At 35.1% G+C, this 22,900-nt stretch overlaps 3 protein-coding genes and 1 non-coding gene across 11 annotated transcripts; 1 reads left to right on the top strand and 3 right to left on the bottom strand.

Annotated features, from left to right (window-relative positions):
- Window positions 1-129: 129 nt before the first annotated feature.
- On the bottom strand, window positions 130-9,947 carry LOC113741182 (pentatricopeptide repeat-containing protein At1g74600, chloroplastic). 8 transcript variants are annotated; one of them, XM_027268666.2, is made up of 5 exons: window positions 7,220-9,947; window positions 6,728-6,898; window positions 2,358-2,538; window positions 1,727-1,946; window positions 1,123-1,436 (listed from the first exon to the last, which is right to left on the bottom strand). In XM_027268666.2, the coding sequence occupies exon 1, from the start codon at window positions 9,900-9,902 to the stop codon at window positions 7,221-7,223; it is 2,682 nt and encodes an 893-aa protein (XP_027124467.1). In that variant the 5' UTR covers window positions 9,903-9,947; the 3' UTR covers window positions 1,123-1,436; window positions 1,727-1,946; window positions 2,358-2,538; window positions 6,728-6,898; window position 7,220. The 8 variants fall into 8 exon arrangements, with proteins under 8 accessions (XP_027124470.1, XP_027124467.1, XP_071904084.1 ...); XM_027268667.2 differs by lacking the exon at window positions 1,123-1,436 and adding an exon at window positions 3,105-3,216 and having other exon boundaries at window positions 1,481-1,946; XM_027268669.2 differs by lacking the exons at window positions 1,123-1,436; window positions 1,727-1,946 and adding an exon at window positions 130-886.
- A 104-nt stretch (window positions 9,948-10,051) lies between these two features.
- On the top strand, window positions 10,052-10,132 carry TRNAL-CAG (transfer RNA leucine (anticodon CAG)). The gene has a single exon. It is a non-coding gene; the product is annotated as a tRNA-Leu (tRNA).
- Window positions 10,133-12,217: 2,085 nt separating this feature from the next.
- Window positions 12,218-13,312, bottom strand: LOC113742919 (glutathione S-transferase U10). Its single transcript, XM_027270942.2, has 2 exons — window positions 12,962-13,312; window positions 12,218-12,788 (listed from the first exon to the last, which is right to left on the bottom strand). Exons 1-2 carry the CDS (start codon window positions 13,280-13,282, stop codon window positions 12,420-12,422), a joined length of 690 nt encoding a protein of 229 aa, XP_027126743.1. The 5' UTR covers window positions 13,283-13,312; the 3' UTR covers window positions 12,218-12,419.
- A 1,311-nt stretch (window positions 13,313-14,623) lies between these two features.
- LOC113741242 (glutathione S-transferase U9-like) lies at window positions 14,624-17,650 on the bottom strand. Its single transcript, XM_027268737.2, has 2 exons — window positions 17,293-17,650; window positions 14,624-15,133 (listed from the first exon to the last, which is right to left on the bottom strand). Exons 1-2 carry the CDS (start codon window positions 17,608-17,610, stop codon window positions 14,762-14,764), a joined length of 690 nt encoding a protein of 229 aa, XP_027124538.1. The 5' UTR covers window positions 17,611-17,650; the 3' UTR covers window positions 14,624-14,761.
- Window positions 17,651-22,900: the final 5,250 nt, after the last annotated feature.

Here is a 22,900-nt window from a genome sequence, read left to right as displayed (position 1 = left end):
TGTGATGCTTGTCCTTGAAAATCAGATCGGGCACACTAAAAACAGGCATCAAAATGAACAAAAAAGATAATATGCAATATCAAATCAATGAGAAAAAAGCAAACTAGACGTTTCTTTGCTTAATAGTATCAATTAAATCAACACCGCAGAATCAACTTTCGACCAACTACAACCGTCATAATTTGACAGTACAAATTAGGATTGGTGAAAAACTATGGATTTACGTATTCTTATCTCAGTTCTTGGCTTCAACTAGGTAAGGGAAGCAGCAGACAATAGTGAAAGTGCATTTTAGCTGACAAACAACCAAGAGGCCCTGTAAACTTTTTTTCCTTGTCTTTTATTGACCAACGTAAACCAGTCACTGTTCACGAGGCTTTGTGCTTTACCCTCAATGAGACCTTAGAACTCCATTAACTAGGCAAGACAGGCATTTAAGCTCTCCCCAGGGGAAGACTTGCTTTGTACTCGCACTTGCCTGGCTAGCGTCCCATGTCGGCCCACCTCGAGGAAATATTTACTTCAGTCCTAGAAGGTAGATAGACGAGGCAAGGCACCGGTTCATTGTTACATGATTTTGTTTTATCCTTTCTTGTTTCTCGGGTTTGATCAGCAAATATTGCTATAGAATCGGTGATATTGGATTCCATTCCATTGCCAGAAAGATCATTACAAGCGCCTCATCGTTTCATATCCTGGACTTTGTAACCGTTATGCAGGTGAGAGTTTTACAGCGTTAAAATCAGAGTCTTTTGAAGAAGCATGTGAAAGCTCTCAATGGCAAAAGGCAAAACCGCAACTCCGTTCCCCCAAAAATGCTAATGAGAGAATATCTAGCCACTCCTCTTATGTTTGTTAGCAAACTCCAAAAAGCAGACTTTGTTACCTGCACAGGAGGACACAGCTTAATTGACAATGTAAAAATCTGTTAAGATAACCAAGGTTTAGTAAAGTATCTTGATCTAGTCAGGGAGCTGGAAGCTTGCATCATGAGAATGAAAGAGCAATTATAGCTTTTCTCTCCTCTCCCTGTCATGGTTCAAAGTCGTGGTCCCGGTCCCGATCCCGGTTCGGACCATTCCACATCGATCTCAGCATATCAATCACGGTTTCGGTGAGACGTAAATTTTGAAACATTTAATATTCTAAAAATAATAAATAATATTCAAAATAATGCTAAACAAAAATAATAAAAAAATTAATAAAAGAAAATCTGTAAAATGTAAATTTGCGAATTGACTCAGAATGACTCGGACTGACTTGGCCGAGACTATCCACATCGGAGACTTCTCGGCTGAATTCTTGGTGACTCGGCTGAGTTCTCGGCGAGTTAAGTATCTAGGAATGATTTCGTCCTGATATCGTATCGGAGGGGTCTGTTCCGATGATGATTCGGCCAAGTCGTCTTGGTCTCGGCCGAGACTTTGAACCATTCCCTGTAGATACTTTGAAGCTTCAGGGGATGTTTACAATCAAAAGCTACTTTAGTGAAACAAAAGGTTTCCATATAATATGCTGCATACTAGCTCCTTACAGACAAAAGTCAAAGCTAAATAAATTAAGCTGTCAAAATTGCATGAATTTCACCCAAAGTAACTACCTCACTCGTACTAGATTCAGAAATAGTATAGAATCTGAGCGAACTCTTTGAAGTTAGGCTTCAACATTTATTCTTTAGCAATGATGAAATCTTCTAACAGAATCCTACCACACACACTATACATACATGATACATGTGAACAGATCCTACACATGTTTAGCCGCACCAAGATTTTCCTCAAGCCATCCATCACAACTTCCTTGAGAGACTCATCACAACTTGAGCAAAGTCAATCAAGTTGATGTGACATTGCATTGCACCTAGAAAGAGCAGAGACATGTTTTAAGTTCCATGGGAGGATTTACATCTTCCTCGTGTTTCTTCCCTTGACTTTTCTATGGATGCGCTGAAAAATAGTTTGTGAAATCGTCAATTATTTATTTTTATTTCCGAAAACATCATGCTACTTTCCTCTTGCCAAATAAAACACTACAGCTACACCTAATTTGCACTCAAATCATTGCCCTTTTGTGTGGGCACATATCCAATCCACACATTTGAGTTTTCTTGAGTTTAAAAGAGATCTCATACACCATTTGGCAAGAGTGATCACCATATTCAAATGGCTGATACACAATGTGAAAAGAGATGATTTAATAATTTTGCTAAAAAGATTGGAGGAAAAAAAAAGTGCTAATAGCACCAAAGTAAAAAGGTTACTAAAAGTAAGTCTCATTTTGCTTGCCTTTAAACAATGAAGAGCAATTGTAGAAGATAACATTTCAATTCAACCATGCAAAATTGCCAGTAAAAGTACCTGAATTGATCATCCCAAAGGGGCCTTCAACTTGCAGATTCAGTTGAGAAAGAATCTTCAACATCCATGATGCATGTGGTTTGCAAGTTTAATAGACTAGATAATGAAACTTACAATTGGTTGAAACACCTTTCAAATGTAAGTTAAGTAGGAGACCAAAGCACTTGTAAACTAGCCAACCCTGCAGGAGTACAAGATACGTTTAATAGCTTTGTCCTCTCAAATTTTCAGAAGATAAAAGGCATAACTTGTCTGATTTTTTCTGTAGATCCAAATAAATAGAATCTGTTTAAGAGGGAGAAATATTGAGAACGGGAAAAAAGAAATAAAGGACATCTGTAGGATTCTCCAGATAGCATGCAACGATTTGATTATGAATCTTGCTCGCCTAGGCTCCTTAAAAATAATAAGCAATCTCTTTTTCTTTCTTTTTTCTTTTCCCTTCCTTTATCCTGATCCTCATGATACATTTTGAATATTAAAATGGAAGCATGATGCAGCAAGAAATCTGCCTTGTTGCAGACCATTTAATGGAGATTTTTTAAGCACAGTACTGTGGCATAAGTGAAGTTAACATAAACAAGAATGAACGTAAATATTTGCCAGGCGAGACAGGAAGTTATAGCCATGTTGGTCCATCTTAGCATTTCAATGAATTAAGGCTAAGTTTATAAACTGCATAAGTGCATATGAAATACCAGAAATGTATCGATAGTGAAATAAGTCGCATCTGTTTGTTAATGATACCTTACATGCCAGAAATATCTAAGCATCACTTGGAAGCAATGCAAAACCTCAATCTGCATTCAGCATCCATTATTTTAGCTTGTAATTTAAGTAGCATGTACTGCCCAGAAGACTGAATATCAATCAGAGTCATACTCCACTCACCAAGATACAAAACAATTCATATACAATACAAATTAATTGTAAATAAAAGCATACAGTCACAACAATAACTGATTTTGAATACTGTGCAGTCTATAGGATTAACTAAAGGTAAACCTCAAGTGCCCAATGGAATGTTCAAGTATATTGGTGAAATGTATTAGGAAACTCAAAAACTGCAGGCAAGGAAAATAAAGAATGAAGGAGTTGAAACAGAACAAATAGAATTTACTGTGTTTGAAAATCCTTTCTGTGGACAAATGCAAAACTCAAATTTCAGGTGCCAATATTTAGGATTGAAAGAAAAGTTCCATGCATCTCTTACACTGCTAAAATTTACACATACTCCCATAAATTTTAAGGCTAGTTGTTACACTTTTCTTCTTTTCTTTCTAAGATCAGATGCCAATCAAGAATTATCAGGATCTTGGCAGGAATAAAAGAAAGAAAATAATCCAAAAACAAGACATGCAGAAGCAGAAAATACATAACAAACCGGTTCAGGTGTTGTGTAGTTCAAATTAGTGGAAAGGAAATAGTTATGCAATAAAATTCGGAAAAACTTCCTTGAAACCATCTGTTTTGGAAATAATTGCAAACAGAAAAACTTCCAATGGTTAGAAGGTAAGAAAACTCAAGCAACCTCATGCATTTGTTGCACTTAGATTTCAAAAGAAAGGAAAAAAGAAGAACAAAAAGCTTTCTGTGACTGGAAGGTCGGAAAACATGAGGAACTTGATATCCTCCATCTATGTAGCATTCCAATTTTAAAAGAAGAAGAAGAAACCAAAGAATATCAAAGATGGTAAAAATTGGGAAATATGTATAAAGAGTTTTGCTGAAGAGACAATAACAAGAACCTGCGTATATGTAGTATTTTAGGTACATATGCTTAAGAGATTAGAAGGAGATGCATACTTTGTGGTCAAAGAGGATGACCAAAGTTGTCTACTGTTTTAACATAACCATGCCCTCAAACAGCAAACTAACTTCAAATATTGTGCATTTAGCATAATTTGATTTAACGTCTCTGTCTTCTCCCAATATGATTATGCCTAAACTTAGATATCAACTGCAATGGTAAAAAGATCAGTTAAAGAAAACCCACTTGTTTGGGTAGGAAATGGGGCACAGAAATTGGCAAGTTATATTGAAGGATAACTACAATATGTCGATAACGAATTACAGATTGGCATACACAGTTCCATCAGCTACTAGATGCAAGTTCAAAATTAAATGCATCTAATGAATCCCAATAAACTGATAACATTATTACTCAAAGGTCCTAAATATCTAGCCTATGTTAATTGCCAAGTGAGTTCTGCTTAGTTCACACGGTTAAGGTACTACAGAAACCTCTGATTATTTAACAAGAGGCTTGCAGAAATAACTTATTCTTTGAAAGAAAAAACTTCAAGATCAAGTGCCTGAAACTAGAAAAACATCACTGGTGACTATTCCCATCTTTCGATGGCCATTGTTCACACTTATGCTAGCTAGTTACAAACTTACAGTACCAAACCAGGAGAAGAAATATCTAATATTTCATGTCAGGAGGGTATAAATAATTACCACAAACAGATCAACTTCCTTTTCTCATAGGCAAGCAAAAGTTATATTCCATTTATTTGAAAGACAGAAAAGTCCCACGAAGCACAAGGATCCTTTTCAAAGAATGTATTTATAATATTAGGAACACAATCTACAAAGTGCCCTTTGAAGCCCTTCATCTAATTTATTCAGCAAAACACTTTTGAGCAATCTCACAGGGTCAATTCACATAATATTTCATTTTTTTTGTTTCAAAATGGAGTTTGACACAAGAAGGCATCTGTCTTACTAAGTGTATATTGATGCAATCAGAGAAAGATTAACAAGTTGTTATTCATAGAATGCAGAACTTAACAATAAGTCCTGAAAGGAAAGCTCAATTCCACCCCATTTTCAGGACAACAGTAAACAGATGCACTTTTAGTAGCAAATACAAATGGAAAGAGGAATTATTAACATATCACAACCGTCTAGCATGAAGAGAGTAAAAAGGAAAATAACGAAAAGGAAATATCTTTGTAACGCCGGCACTTTCTCCATCCCTATTCTTTTAACTAACTAAAGCAGTTCCTTTTGGTTCTTCATTTTGTAATATTGCTCATCCTTATTTATCAGAAGTTTTGTTCTTCGGCTAAACATTTTTAAAGACAGGAAAACATCATTTATTTTTCTTTTTAAGCACATGGAGCTCCAAGACGATATACTCAGATAACTAAAGATGGAAGCTTCTCATTGAGGAAATAACAATTTCAGATACGAGAGCGTTCAAGCGTTCTTATGTTGACCCCATGAGTGTGACTCAGCTGATTATCTGAGATTTGAGAAAATTGTGGCTGGTTGGAGGCCAGTGAACAGGCAGCAGGACAATCTCAATTTGTGCTCAGAGTTAGGAGTTTCTTTAGTTGTTTTTGATCCTATATAATTAGTATAGCAGTGTTGGTTTTTTTACTGTACTCTCTGCTTTGTTCTTGATGTAAATGACCTCAGGGAGTCCCCAACTGTTGTGTACGTTTTTAGTTCTTATCAATAAAAATATGGAGCTTACCCAAAAAAAATTCAGGGATGATGGCATTTCAAAGAGTATTTACTATTGTAGTGTTTGAATCTTACTTTCCAAGTTCTACTTGAAGAAGTTCAACAATCACCTAAATTCATGCATCCAATCGAGGAACAGAAAGTTTTGACAGTAGATCAAATTCCCCATTTACAGTACATGTGCATTAAAAGAATTTTAATGTTAGACAAAAACCTACAAGCGATGGAATCTGATCTGTGAAGGAAAGCCAAGTTCAGTTTATTCAAGAATTGGCTTGAACAGCAGAACAGTACGATCATAATTTAACAATGCATCTAGAAAATTCATGCTTGAAAAAGTTCCTATATTCTGACTGACTACCTCCTAGTTTTCCACGTGAACAACAATATCTTAGCAATTGCAGCTCTTACTATGGAGCTTAAGTTATAGATTTCTTCCTCCTAATTAAAGGTCTTACAAAGATATTCTACATATGTTGCTTCGTGAACTGAAGAGAATGCAACTTTCATTGGCATACCATCCCACATGACAATTTCTAGGTAAACAGAGGCAGAAGGCCTAAAATGGAAAATCAAACTCGATAACTGTGTCTGACTAAGCAGAACAAATTCTGTTTCCTCAATCAATTTCATTGACATACCATCCCATGTGACAATTTCCAGATAAATGGAGGCAGAAGACCTAAAATAGAAAATCAAACTTGATAAATGTTTCTGACTAAGCAGTACAGATTCTGTTCTGAGTGCTATATCTTATCTCTTAAGCCTCTCATAGCCTTCAGAGTAGTGAAAATCAGAGCCATGGAAAACAAAATATTTATTATATTCTTTTATGAAAGCCACAAGGCATTAATAAAACAAAAAATGACTAAGTTGTATGAACCCCAAGGACTTACTTTTTAAAACAGAAGCAGGTATTCTCTGTAAAAATGAATCTGGAATTTTTCTGCTCAATTGTCCAAGTATACAAACATGCAATTGTCCAACTCCCTGAGTTTGAATGTCTTGACCACTTCTGGAACTTCATCCACGTGTAATAAAAGTACGAATTGGATTCTGCTCAATTACTTAACATAGCAAGTGAAAGATATATGAGGATGCAAAGAGAAAATCAGCTACAAAATTCCACCAGAAGATATTGTGCTTGTAATTATTCTCAATATCAAAAGTGCATATTCCAAGCTAAAGAGTGAAGTGGTGCAGTTGTAAGTAGATGGGATGAAGAGGATCCAAGAGATCCCATTAAACTGATTGTCCAACAAACCACATATGCTTCTTTTTCATAGTTTGTCAATTTACTCCAGATCACCTCTTGACTTCCCAAATCCGAGACATTTTAATCCATGTAGTAAATGGAAAGATAATTTCATAAAACCATAATATTGTACCTTATAAAGAACTCCATCCAGGTTCCTTTATCACTTCAGTTCCTGCCATTTCACTTCTGAGCTTCAGAACATTGTCCCACTGGCCCATGTCAGCACAGATGTTTGCCATAGAGACATAAGTTCCTGCTTCATGTGTCTCCAACTCCATGACCTTTTCAGCTGCTAGCTTCGCAAGATCCACGTCACCGTGTACTTTGCAAGAAGCCAGTAGTGTTCCCCATATGAGTGCATCAGGTGTTATTGGCATGGAAGTGATAAAGCTTTCAGCATCCTTCAATCTTCCTGCACGACCAAGAAGATCCACCATGCAGGAATAATGTCTATAACCGGGCTCAATTCCATAGTCCTTCTTCATTGAAGAAAAATGAAAGAATCCTTCTTCAATCAAACCACAATGACTACACGCTGATAGAACAGCAACAAATGTCACTGAATCAGGGTTGGTACCTGACTCTTTCATGAGTTCATAAATTTGTAAAGCCTCTGTCCCTTTTCCATGTCGAGCATAGCTTGCAATCAAGGCTGTCCAGCTAATAATGTCAGGTGCCTTAATTTGTTGGAATGCTTTACGGCAATCCTCAATACTTCCAATTTTTGAGTACATAACAAGCAGTGAACTTCCAACAGATACTTCAGACTCAAAACCCATTTTAATGACCAGGGCATGAATTTGACTACCAATGCCTAATCTACCTAAATCTGCAAGGCATCCAATGACGCCTGACAATGTGAAGGCATCAATAACCAAACCATCGACAAGCATATCACAGAAGAGGTGAATTGCCTCCTCAGGGTGACCACCTTGTGCATACCCAGAAACCATAGCAGAACCCATGAACTGGTCCTTTCTGGGAATCATGTCAAACACTCTCCTTGCAGAGCTTAGAATGCCACATTTTGAGTACATACTAACCAGTGCACTGCCTACGGAGGCTTGGTCGCCCATATAGTTCCGAAGACTGAATCCATGTACTTCTCTCCCAGTCCTTAACAAACAAAGAGCAGAACATGCAGTGAGAATGGCAGTTAAAGTCATCTCATTAGGCACAATTTCTTCAGATAACATCTCTCTAAAACAATAAATGGCTTTAGTTGCACTGCCATTTTGAACAAAACCGGTAATCATTAAGGCCCATGAAATGGTATCTTTGCGTTCAAGTAGATTAAAGACATTATAAGACTCTTCTAAGCTCCCACACTTGGAATACATTGTGAAAAGAGAACTGCCCGCAGAAACATCAAAAACTAGCCCAGTCTTAATGGTATAGGTATGGATCTGTCTCCCCATATTTAGAGAGTCAATAATACCTAAGACACTAGTGGTACAGAACTTATCAGGTTTGACATCCTCCTGGAGCATTCTATGAAACAAATTAACGGCCTGTTTGGAACTTTTGTGCTGAGCAAAAGCAGAAATCATTGTACCACAGGTACTCAGGTGCTTCATACCTTCACTCTCTAGAAAAACTATCTCAGATGCATCAATTGCTCCAATCTTAGCATACAAATTGATCAAAGAAGCTTTCACCACTGAGTCTGAGTAGAACCCAGTTTTAAAAATCCAACAATGAATTTGAATTGCCTCCTTAACTGCATCAGGATTTGCGCAAGCAATAAGAACACTTGTGATAGTGTACTGATTAATGTCCACATTCATATTTCTCATTTGCCTAAAGAATTCAACAGCAGATACAAAATCACCATTCTGAGCAAAACCAGAGATCATAGTAGTCCATGAAACAACATTGCGGACAGGCATGAACCAGAATTGTCTAACAGCATCATCCATACACCCAGATTTAGCATAAAAACTAAGAATAGCAGTGCCTAAGAAAACATCTTCTTTTATACCACACTTAATCATCCATGCTTGAACCCCTCTACCAAAATCAAAATCTTTAAGAGCAGCACAAGCAGTTACAACACTTGAAATAGTAAATTCATTAGGCATGATTAGCCGATGGCACATGTTACTAAAAATATCCAAAGCAACCCAATACTCCATATTTTTCACGGCTCCGGAAATAATAGCGTTCCAACAAGCCACATTGTCACAAGGAACATCATAAAATACCCTCAAAGCATTGTCAAACCTACCACTCTCCGAAAACAGACCCATCATTCCAACCCTGACATACCCATTCGAAAAAAATCCCTTTTTTATCGAAATCCCATAAATTTGCTCTCCCTGCAGCACGCATCCCAAAGCTCCACACGCAGAAAACACACTCCCATAAGTATACTCCCCCATTTCCAAACCAAACCGATGCATCTCACAAAAAGACCTCCATGAGTCCTCAAACAACATATTTTTGTTACAACCAGACAACATCAAATTCCAAGAAACAGAATTTGGGTCAGGAATTTCATCAAATAAGTTAAATGCATATTTTGTACTACCACATTCGAAGTAACAATCAAGCAAATAATTTGTTCGAAACATATCCAAGTAAAGATCATGGGTTCTCAGTAAATTTGCGTGAACGATTTTAGTATCTTTAAGCTTGACTTTTCTTGGCTTGTTGGGGTCCTTAAGGATGTGAAAAGGGTTCGGTTTGGTGACATTATTAACATTTTGGTCGCAAAAAATTGATGGGTTTTCACGTACTGGAAGGGATGAGACAAATCTGCGGCCTAAAGCTGAGATTTTGGGTTCAAAACGCCGAGGAATGTGGAAATTCATTTGGGTTCATGTGAAGACAGAAAAAATTGAGAAAGAAATTATTTGGCATTGGTTTGAATAGAGCGGGAACCAAATGATTGGGTTAAAAATTAAAATGTTTCCCCAGTGAATGCATTCATATATATTCTGAACAAAACTTGGACATGGATGTCAAGATGGCCGAGTTGGTCTAAGGCGCCAGTTTCAGGTACTGGTCCGAAAGGGCATGGGTTCGAATCCCATTCTTGACATTCTTCCGCTTTTTGGGGTATTTTCTTTTCCCCTCTTACATTTCTTGGCTCAGTTTCTTTTAACTGGTTTGGTGATAACATCTTCATATGTTAAATTACCTTATGTACAACTGGTTGGTGACAATTGCGATAGGCTGATAGCTTTAATTCCTCGAAATAAACGTTAAACCACATGAAAAAGAGGTTTTGGTTCAAAATTTAGTTGTAGCTAACCATGCATGAAGTAAAAGGTGTAATTGAGGAAAAGCATGAGGATTATTATTTTAAGCTGGTTTGTTTCATACTTCAATTGTGTTTTTTATTTATAGGATCATTAGGGATTTTTTTTAGTTCAGGAGGAAAAACTTTCAAAGAGCTAAAAAGAAAAATAAAAAGCTAGCTGCAAAGTGCTAATGTGAAAACTCTACAAAGATCTTCGTTTTATTGAAAAGGATCATCTACCTACATCTGTCTCAAAATCACTAACCATACTCCAGTCTATTCCAAGACTATTGATGTAGTTATAATTTTATTCTAAATAATAACTTAAATTTGAAGTTGGAGACAAAGATGAATCCAAGAGCTATGGAATGAAAGGAAATGTTTATTTAATTTCTAACGTAACTAAAATTACATTCTTATCCTGCAAAAAGAAAAATTATCATCCTTTCCAGTTTGTCAATTGTCCTTTCATATTCTTTAAAGGCAATAAATAATCATAATATAGTTTCTAACTAACAAAAATACTCTTCGTTAACATGAATTTGCTAAAGAAACCCTTCAACTATTATTACAAAACTCCCAATCGATTAACTTTTCTTTTAAGTATAATTATGAACTTTTTAGTGCTTAAAGTTTTTTGTTTTAACATTTTAGTCCTAACACCAATCTTAGAAGGTCTAAGTTGGAAATTTTGTACATTTACTTTACATCCTAGCTTGTTAATTTCCTTTTTATTATCATTTGAAATAATTTGCACTTTTCATAGGGAGCGAGGATGCCCTAAGCAAAAAGGAAGAGATACATAGAATGGCAGAGACAAATAGAACTTTTGTACATGTCCATTAATCCATAAACAGGGATAAATTGGCTGAAAAAAATTTCTGTGAATATAATTGAATTACATAATTATTACTCCTGCAATCCCAAAAATTTGGTCACTTTTCGAGAAAACAACTTAATACGAATAGTGTTCAAAACTGACAGCTATATGTTTGAATTTCCCTCTTTGCCCTTATTTTCTAGTTCGAGTTAAGTTTGAGTACTAACACCCTATAATGCTTGTGGGATCCACCACTTGAAATGATCAAAATTTTGTTGTCGTTTGAACATCACGCTACTACTTCACTCCTATGTTTTCAGACTCGGACCGGACATCGATTTGGTCGAGCTCAGGGGTCAATAGGTTCGACCGGGTTCGATCGGGGTTGAACCGGATGACGTCATAAATAAAAATTATTTAAAAATTAAAACATTTTATGTAACACACTTAAGAGCATGTTAATATTAATAAATGTATATTCATATATATTTGATGTTTCAAATATATTTAATAAGAAAATACAAAGAATTAGAATGATCAAGTAGCTACTTAGTTTATTAAATGAACATTAACAAGTTTAGAATTAAAATTATGGATTTGATTGAAAAATAACACCAAACTTTAGGACAACATTTGTAAAGTATGAAATATTTGAGATATATTAATAATTTTTAACAACTTAGGGGCCAAAACATGATATTGAAAATGCTTTGACCTTTTAAAAAAAAAAACTTGACATCAAACCGGTTCATCCGATTTGCCGATCAAACCCTGATTTTGACCGGATTTGACCGAGTTTTTATACTCTCGATTTTTTAGAGTAACTTGGACTGAACACTTGGCCGGTTCCCGATTCAACCGGCTGATCCGGTCCGAGTTAAAAAACACAGCTTCTCTCTAGCATACGTCTCACGCACGAGATAACTCAGTTAAAGTAGTTTGAGGGGACTTTATAGGAAATTGTGATTATGTGAGGGTATTCAATGGAAATATATGAAAATTTTGCTTACTATTTTAGGTAAGTGACAATAGTTTTGGAATAGACCAAAAGGAAAGCATGACACTGGAGTAATTAAAAGTGTTTATTAAGGACTTTCTGGATTGTACATGACTTATAAGCCTTATTTATAGCAAGCAAAAGGCAATTACAACCCCAGTTAACATACAAAACCAAGTGAAGTACAAACTTAAAATTGCTGACATTTTCATTGTACTACAGCAAGAGCAAGTAACCATTAACTCCAAGCGTCAAAGCACTCAACTGGATCAGAATCTGATGCCATTTTGTTTGATAAACTGAAGAAGAGAAACCAACTTCTCAAAAGGTGGGATAATTTCCTTCACCACAGGCAGCTGAATCAGAGCTTCCACCCATGAGAATAAGAGTGGATTCTTTTCAGGGTCAAGAGTCTTTACGCCAAGAGCCTCCTCTTGTGCCCTGAAGGCTCCAAGTGTTGAAACAATCATGATATCTAGAATGCCCAACTTTTCAGGGTGAACATTAGGACTTTCCTCTGGAAAGAATTCTCTCATTCCCTCTTCCAATATCCTTTGTTTCTCGTACATTTCTTCAAGGGCTTTCTCTTGTGCTTCCTTGTGATCAGGATTGAATAGTTTCGCCATGCTCTCCAGCAGCTGCACAAACACACATTCATGTGTCACGTTTCTTCTTTAAAACATTTCAACTAGGGGGATTGGTTGATATCATGTGGGGCAAGAACAATTGCAGCTGTTTGATAGTTTGGCAAAAGAATCAGGAAGGCTAAATTTATAAGGAAGATCGATCTCAGAGAGAGGAAAGATGATACCTGTTGGATATAAGCAGCCCAGAAACGAACTCTGGCTCTTTCATATGGATCCTTAGGCAAGAGTTGAAGTCCATGACTTGGCCAAGTTTCATCAATATATTCAAGAATAACAAGGGATTCACATATTGGTTTTCCATTGTGGACAAGAACAGGAACTTTCTTTTGAACTGGATTGTATTTTAGGAGCAAAGCACTCTTGTTGCTCAAATCTTCCTCCACATACTCAAAGGGTATGCCTTTGATTTTCAGAGCCAATTCCACTCTTTTCACATAAGTGCTAGCCCACATTCCATGGAGAATCACTCTGTCTTCCTCTCCCATTTTTTTTTTTCCTGTATCAGATATTGATTCATTAGATATGTATTTATACTGGTGAACTGTATTGCAGAGCAAGTTAATTTAGAAAAACCGGGCAGCGTACATTTTTCCTAGTTTCTTGTTGCCCAAGAGGACTCATGCAGTTGGTCAAACATACATGTCATTAATACAATGGAAAGACATATGGAATTATGGACTAGAGAATTTAAAAATTTTTCGTGTACAGTTTGATAATATGTCCATTTTGATCACCTTATTAAACTTGATTTTAGATTTCTTGGTGCTCAAGATGGTTTTTTTATTTGTGTTGCTCACTGAGAGAGAGAGAGAGAGAGAGAGAGATGGTTTTCTTGGGAAAGAGGATAAATACAGATTGACTTATACACATTTATTTTATTAAAAATCTGTGACAAACTAGTGTTTGGCAGAATCAAGCTTCAGTCAATCATTGTAATTGACTTGAAAAGCTTTAACAAAGTTTGCTAATTTAGTTTCTGACTTCATTGTCACAGACGAATTGATTTCTTTCCACATTTTGGTTTATCAAATTGATTGTTGTCTACACAGTATCAATAAAATAGTTGAGCTTTGTACATAGTAGTTAAAAGATGACGCTTGATGTACAGTTTTTTTACTACAATTTTCTGAATCGGTTTACCTAATTCATATTGGATACAAAATTAATTTTGATGAGTCACAGACTTGGATTATTCATTCTTATTCATAGCTGGAGCTCAATTAATTCAACTTTCAACTATTTTCCATTTCTTTAATTCACAGAGAAAGCTAAAGGTAGAGTCAAGTATACAGCTATACCTATGTTAGTATGACGCACTTTCATTAGTACATTTTTATATCAAAATCAGAGTCTACAAGAAAGCTGCCATTTCCATATAGCTGGAAGAAATTAAAATTAGGAGCTTTCTTGGGTAAGGATCCACCGTTACCATGTTTTCAACTACCTTCAAGTTCAAGAAACAATTCAGTCTAGGTAACTAAACCTCAAGTTCAAGCTAAAAACACAGTAGATTTGGACGGCCATTTTCCGTCGAAAAATTGTCTCATTTTCCGTGAACACATTTTCCTATCACCTTTTTACTTCATATACATTAAATCGCTACAGTAATTTTTCTACAAAAAATCCAGAAAAATGCAATCCAAACACATTAATTTCAAGAAATCAGCTAAACCTCTATTATGCCCAGTCTATGGCATATGCCTCAGTCAATAGGTTTCTATTACTAGCTACTTGTATCTTTTTGTGGTCCAACTTCGAAAAGTTTGTTAAGGATTGATTGTGTAATAAATTTAAGAATCAGTTCTCTTGGGTGATCAGTCGATCGCTAAGCATATAAATATGCACATTGTTTATTCAGATGACTTATGAGTAAGCCTTACTTGTTTCAACTTACAAGGAGAGGGCAGTAGTCTCGATTAACTTACATAAAGTTAATTCACAAACTAACTGCTATGTAACCACAATCAATTGTAGAATTTCATGCCACTTTCTTTTAGGGATTGAAGAAGAGCAATCAACTTTTCATATGGAGGGTTACTTTCCTTCACTACAGGCAGCTCATTGAGAGCTTGCACCCACGAAAATGCGAGTGGATTCCTCTCCGGATCCAAAATCTGTACACCGAGAGCCTCTTCGTGTGTCTTGAAGGAACCAACAGTTGCAATCATCATGATATCTAGGATTTCCAGCTTTTTGGCACGGACATCAGGACTTCCCCCTGGAAAGTTTTCCTTCATGCCATCTTCCAAAACTCTCAGCTTCTCATGCACTTCTTTAAGGGCTTTCTCTCGTGCCTCTTTGTCAGGTGTGTAGAGTTTGGCCATGCTTTCTAACAGCTGCACCAACACAAGTTAAGGATGTACTTTTCTTGTTTTCTAAACATAGGAGTGAGGGTAGATTATAGTCAAGATGGAGTTCGGGCAACTTAATTACGATACTTGCGGTTGGCATTAGTGTATTTCTCATAAAATATGGTGTACAATCAAACAGTGTCATCATACCTCAGTTTTAGGGGGAAATACAATTTTGGTTTCCAGTTTTTGGCTGATATGATAAATTGGTCTTTAATGTTTTAATTGAAACAAATTTGGTTCCAAAGTTTTTGATTCTATACAAATTTATGACAACTAATGGAAAAGCACAATAACTAACACTAATTTGACATTAGTAAAAAAATTTGACTTTGCATTTTTTCCACTAATATTTGGAGTTCCCGTCAATATGGTCCCTTGGGTTTCAAATAAGAATATTTATGGTTTTAAGATGAATAAAGGTGAATTGAAACTAAATATTTGACAAATGTGTTTCCAAATCCTTATAAAAAAAAATCTTAAAAGCACTTCATAGCGGCACAACATCATTCTTGAGCCTAAAGAGTAACTATTTGTCAAATTATTTGATGTTAAGTATAACATAGATAGTGTATAAGATAAAAGTTAGTGAAAAATGAGAATAATTATAATTTTAAATATATATTAATTTTGCTCTAATTACTATTATACAAATTATTGCAATAGTTGTGGATATAGGTTGCAAATGGTTGTGGTTAGAAATTGTGCTGACAATAACTAGTAAAAATAAGTATCAAAATGAAATGACTTTAGGGATTTTTGAGAAAAAATCCCTTTTCTATTTTCTTGTCTTTCCTTCCAATTAGAACATAATGTTCCATTCATAATGTTTTAAAGTAAGTATTCTAATGTTTTCCTACATTGTAATTTTATTGAATAATCCAAATGATCCTATAAGACACCTATTTCATTCGAAACTTATTTGATAATTTGTTGAAATTAAAAAAGGAAAAAAAGAAAGAAAATTTTTTTATTAGATTAACAACTTAATTTACATATTGTATATATTGCTTATATTTTTAAGGATATTTAATTTGATGTTTAATAATCAATATAAGTTAAAAAATGATAAAACTTGTGATCAATTAATTAGTCATAGTGCACAATAACAACTACATAAAATATGTCCAATTTTTAAGACCAATTTTAAATGCAAAAGAGAAGAAAGATATGAAAAAAATAGTGACATGAATAATTGAAACAAAAAACATAACAAAAGAAGAAAAAGAAATTTAATTAGAATACCTAGTACACATATAAAGTAATTTTGATTTAGTTTGTATCTCATTTCATTGTCAAACCCTTAATATCATTATTTAAAACTTTTGAAAGCAATCAAAACATAATGATTCAAACTCCAAATGATGGGGACCAAATATAAAAAGTCAAATTCATTGACCAACATTAAATTGATATTGGTCGTTAGAATTGCTGAATATTCATTAATTATCCTAAATTTGTATTAAAATAAAAAATTTTGAGGACCAAATTTATTTTGTTTGAAAATTAGGGACCAATTCAGCACATGAGCCAAACATTCGAGATCAAACTATATTTTCTCCCTAAGTCTTATTTATATATGGATAAACTACCTAGGGACTCTCTAAATTATTTTAATGGTACACTTTTAACTCCTCAACTATTTCAAATCTCAAATTGACCCTTCATCTATTTTAAATCTCAAATTGACCCATAATCTATTTCAAAGTCTCAAATTGACCTCTCAACAATGACAAATGTCAAATTTTGATCCTTCTGTCCATCTTCACCAATAAAGCTAATGGTATAATAAGGGTAAATTTGACATATCTAACAATTGAAATCGACTAAATAATCAAACTTTTACGCTTTTCATTATTGAGAATCAATTTGAGACTTAAAATGGATGAATGGTCAAAAGCTAACAATTGAAATAGTTTCAAGGTTCCCTAGATAATTTACCCTTTACATATTTACACCATCTCTTTGTACCAATAGGACAAATTGTATAATCACACAACAAGTTTTCACTTAAACGACTATACGAGTTGAACTATCTATACCAACTGTTAACCAATGCCTAGCCCAGATCTTGCTTGTGGAATGATAACATGATAATGCAAATTAGAAAAATATACAGGAAAAAAGTAAGATAAGATGAATACCTGATGGATATAAGCTACCCAAAAGCGAACTTTGGCTCTTTCATAAGGATTCTTAGGCAGGAGGTGAGGTCCATTTTGCCAGGTTTCATCAATAAATTCAAGAATAACTAGAGATTCACATACTGGCTTTCCATTATGGACAAGAACAGGAACCTTCTTGTGTACTGGATTATACTTGAGGAGCAAAGCACTTTTGTTGCTCAAATCCTCTTCCACGTACTCAAACGGAATGCCTTTGGTTTTGAGAGCCAATTCCACTCTCTGAACAAAAGGGCTTGACCAATTTCCAAGCAGAATCACTTTGTTTTCTTCTCCCATCCTTCTTTCTGTACTCCTAATTGTCCTATGGCTTTGAATCTTGCTATTGTTGTTATGTTTATATAAAGTCGTTCCCGGAACAGTAGATTCATACGAAAGCAATCTTAACTCTTCTATTTCTTACTTTAAAAAATAAAAAAGTAAGACTAGAGAAACAGGATTAATAGATTTTTTAATGTACAAAGGCCATTATAGACTAAAGCAGTTGGTCCAAACAAAATTATTAAAAGATTGAGAGAGAATTATAGTTTTAGCCCTCAATGTTTGACCTACATGCTACGTTGGTCCCTAAAGTTTCTGATTTTAGACACAAAGACAACTAAAGAAAATTCAAGAATGACTAACAATCAACGTCAAATTACCATTAATCAACAACTCTAAATTTGCAGTTTTGGTCCTTGATATTTTGATTTTGAGTCGCTATATTTGTCTAAATTTTAAATAGTGATATTAAGGGTTTTAGGATGAAATAAGATGAAAATTAGAATGGAATTGTATTAAATGGGCAATAAGAATTCTAATAAAATTTATTTTTCTTCTATTTTGTTTTTATTTAATTTATTCATGCCACTAATATCTCATATACTTATTCTCTTATTCATAGTTAGTTTCAAATTTGGTATAATATATTTATATTATTATTTTACACTAATAGTAATTAATGATAATGAGTTCTATCGTTTTTTTTAGTGGTAATTAAATAGATAGTTGAATTCACTTTAAAATAAAGAAATATAAACTATTTGTAAATTAAATTTTTTTAGATTTTTCAAACCTGTGTCTAGTGGGCACTTATTAAAACACCTAAATCACACATAACATACCATATGAATGTACGTACTAATAATTATTATCCTACCTTAAATTTATATACTTTCCCAATTTAACTTTATGTTTTCAAAACATTAACACTTGAACTATGTTTTAATAAGCACCAAGTCGATACTTGTTCGACAAACCCTTTTCTTTTTTGGCATTTCAATAGGTTATAAATTGAATTTGAAATGAATTCCATTTCAAAATTATTTGAATCATTAAATTATTATAAAGTTAGATAGATATTAAAATAAATATTTTAAAATTATTGCAATGGAATGTTAGATTTTAATTGATAGGAATGACAAAACAATAGTTTTTCTAAAAATTCTTAAAAGCACTTTACACTAACATTTAACTCCACTAGTTTTTATAAGGGAAAATGGCCAATTTAGTCCCTGAACTTTTTTTCTCCGTCGATTTAGTCCCTATCTATTATTTTTAGCCAATTTAATCCTTAAACTTATATTTCGGTTCCAATCAAGGAACTTAGCGGCGGCGCCACCGCATAATGTCAATCAAGCTCCTAATTGAGAAACCCCGGAGGGGTATTTTAGACACTTCGGAACTACCTCTCCCCCACTCTTTCTCAGCCAACAATGGCAACCCAAAAATAAATGACACAACCAATTCCACCATCTGCATGCACATATACAAAGTGGAATCAGCCTTTTGACAATTCAACGAAGCAAAATCTTCAAAAGCATCATCCAACAATTCAATCCCATTCATCCACAACAATACCAATGCCAATGCGCACTGCCTCTCTGCAACTCCAACTCCAAATCCTCCTTTCCTTTTTCATCTCCGCCGCCCCCTCCTCTTCTCCCTTCCCCACTGCCCCTCCCCTTCTTCTTCCTTTCCAACTCTCGCCTTCTCATACTCTTCCTCATCAACTACCACCTCCATCCTTCACTACCTCGGCTTCCAACTACTCTCCACTGCCGTCCTCGGCGCCAATCGCTCCTCCACCCCCAAATTCATCTTCAACCCCTTCGACTCCTCCCTCCTCACCTATCCTTCTTGCTCCCTTCCTCTCCTCCTCCGCCAGTACTCCGTTCCCGGCCTCTACACTCTCCGCTTTCTCTGCAACTTGGCCTCCGGAACTTTAATCGAAACCCTAGCCCCCAACTACTGCCTTACCATCACCACTGCCACCAATGCCTCCTCTCCTCATGCGGTAGCTGCGGTCTTCGTCAACGGAATTGTTTGAGGGAAAAAGGCGCCATTGTCCACAATGGGGTTGGGTGAAAACCTCAGATTGTAGTTGAAATTGGAGAGAATCACAAAGGTCCCATTGGGTTGGAATTTAGTGGTGGGATTGAAGACAGAGCAGGCGTAATCGACATGACCTGAGAAGAAGTCTTCCTCAAGGGTTTCAACGCTGGAGAGATGAAGAAAGGCACGACGACGACGGCGGATATGGAGAGGGTCGCGGTGGTGGTGGTATTGCTGGTTGCCAGATAGGTCGAGAGTCGAGACAGGAGATGAAGGACTTGAGAGAAAGGTCTCCATTGAAGGAAGAGATGAGGAAGTGCGCCCCCTTATTGCATTGAAACGGAAGGCAAAAACGAGGGAGACCAAGAAGATAAAGGTGAAGGGATGTGAAATGAAGAATCTGGTGGTTTTCTTGAAGATGCGGACTGCCGATTGATTGCTGATCGGGGAGGGAGGTAAGCTACTGGAGGTGGCTCGGGAGGAGGGTGCCGATTGGTCATGGCGAAAGTGAGTTTGTCTGTGGATGAGAGGAATTCACAGAGCTGCCAGGCGCGGTGGGGTTGAATGGGGGTTATCAATTATCATTTTTTTTTGTACACCACGCATACATTCTCGATGCGAATTTGGATTGGAGAAAAAGACAAAAAATTACTTCTCACGGTTCCAATATTGATTAGTCGCGGCTCCAACGATGAAGTGCCTAAAATACCCCTCCAGGGTTTCTCGATTAGGAGCCTGATTGACATTATGCGGTGGCGCCGCCGCTAAGTTCCTTGATTGGAATCGAAATATAAGTTTAAGGATTAAATTGGCTAAAAATAATAGATAGGGACTAAATCGACGGAGAAAAAAAGTTCAGGGACTAAATTGGCCATTTTCCCTTTTTATAATCACAATAACTAAGGATAAGAATCTGAAAGCTATGTGCACAACATATACAAGAATTTATATAGTAGTAACTATAATATTTGAGACTACCTATGCAAAAGAATACAAGTATATGAGATATTAGTGACATAAATATATGAAATAAAAAAAAAAGGAGACAATAAATTTAGTTAGAATTCCTATTACTCGTTTAATACAATTTGATACTTATTTGCATCTCATTTCATTTTAAACCCTTAATTTCTCTATTTAAAATTTAGGAGAATAATTCAAAATCAAAATATTGGAGACTAAAAGTGTAAAATCAAAGGTGTTGACTAACGGCAATCTGATATTTACCGTAAGTCATTCTTGAATTTTCATTAATTGTTCTAAATGTGCGTAAAATCATAAACTTTGGAAGGCCAAATTTGCTTTAGACAAAATATGAGTGACCAATTCATCACACTGGCCAAACATTAGGGATCAAGACTACAGTTTTTTCAGATTAATTAGATATATAAAGAAGTTGAATTATCAACAACCGTGTTACTCTGTCTCATTGGATACATGAAGTATGAGGATCCAGTTGACTTATGAAACTATTTATAGCTTTATTACACTGTCATGGTGATCAACATTGGTCGGTGAAAAATAAACCGATCGAACACCGACACAAAATAGACTCGTCGATCCTGTTTGACTCATCAATATTGTGCAAAATAATACTTTTCAGAAAGTGACTTCCCAACTGATCCGGGCTCTCATAGTGACCAAGGGGATGGAACTATGGAAGACTAAAAAGTGAGTTGTCATTTATACCATGCAACTTGGCTCTAAAAGTGGTGGAGAATCTGGAAAAACTGGTTTTTGAACTAAACCTTTTTTACAATTTTTAACCTGGCCAAAACTTGTATTTTCTCTGAACTATTTGTCTCCATTGTGAGCTCTTGAAGCATTTATAGTAAAATGAGACTGTAGCACTGTTTAATAACACATATATAAGATAAGAAGATAATTGCAAATTGTGATGGAAGTTTTGAAGAACAATTCATCAACTCTTATATAAGATGATTACTTTGGCTCGTGTTTCTACATAATGGTATTCGTACACCTTCTGCTTTATAAGTATATGGCACTTGAAAAAGGACATTGGATCTATACATAATACTGTCTGCAAAAATTTTCTTAGTGTAGATGTTTTATCATCATGGAGAATAATCGTACATGATATCAGTTTCACAACTATTTCCAGTTCCATCTTTGTTTCCCATGCAAAGGTGAAGATCATCCTATATAGTGAACAAACTTTCTTGAAATTAGATCTTAATTCATGCATTTATTGCATTATTCAGTAAATATTCATATTAATATTCTCACATAGTTATGTGTGTTTCATTCTACAAATTATAGGTAAATTCTACTTTGGACAGTCAAACTATAGAAACACCTTCACTTTAGTTCTTAAACTTTAATTTTGGATATTTTACACTATGAAGTATGAAATCCATCTCATTTTACTCCTTAAACTTCAATTTTGGACAATTTTTTCCATAAAGTATGAATCCATCGCACTTTCGAGCATTATCTATCTACTATTCCATTATTTTTGACAATTCATTGGGATAAATTTCATACTTTAGGAGGTAAAGTATCTAAAATTGAAGTTTAAGGATTAACTAAGTGAGGTAAATTTTATACTTACGGAGGTAAAGTATCTAAAATTCAAGTTTAAAAACTAAAGTGAGAGTACATCTATAGTTTAAGAGTCTAAATAGAAATTTAATCACAAAGTATTTAATTTGATATCATCGAGTTTAGTAAAAAGGGGCCATTGAAATGGGAGCATATTTATTAAACTTGGCCCAAACCAACAGTTGAACTATTTGGTCCGGTGAACTGATCATGAAGTTGAGTTGGGGCGAGCCTATTGTTTGACCGGATAAGGAATTGACTTGGACAAACCCATCTGACCCATTGGTTCAATCGAAACTCATCCGACTTTCAATTACCCCTTTTTTTATTTCAATTATTGGTCTTTTGTTATGAAATAACAAAAATGTGGATGTCCCTTTATATTCCCAAGGGGATTAATTCATGATTTTATGGCTACATTATGTATAGAAGTTACAATCCATAAATCTATTCATGTAGTGTAGAAACCGTTTCATAGGTTTCTTCATATTATTGTAGTAATGGATATTTAATAGGATTTATGTACATTTAATCTTGTAGTGCCTATATATAGAGGTACATTGAGACCCTTTGGGTGACTTTTGTATCTTGTTGAAATATAAGGATATATTTCTCCCTTTTCTCTACTTCTTTCTCTAATATCTCTATTCATATTATAGTAGTTTATTAGTTTTACAACACGTTATCAGCACGA

This window comes from Coffea arabica, chromosome 4e (genome assembly GCF_036785885.1).
Source record: "Coffea arabica cultivar ET-39 chromosome 4e, Coffea Arabica ET-39 HiFi, whole genome shotgun sequence".
Lineage (NCBI taxonomy): Eukaryota > Viridiplantae > Streptophyta > Magnoliopsida > Gentianales > Rubiaceae > Coffea > Coffea arabica.
The sequence above is the reverse complement of the archived record's forward strand: the minus strand, read 5'-3'. Positions and strand labels throughout refer to the sequence as shown.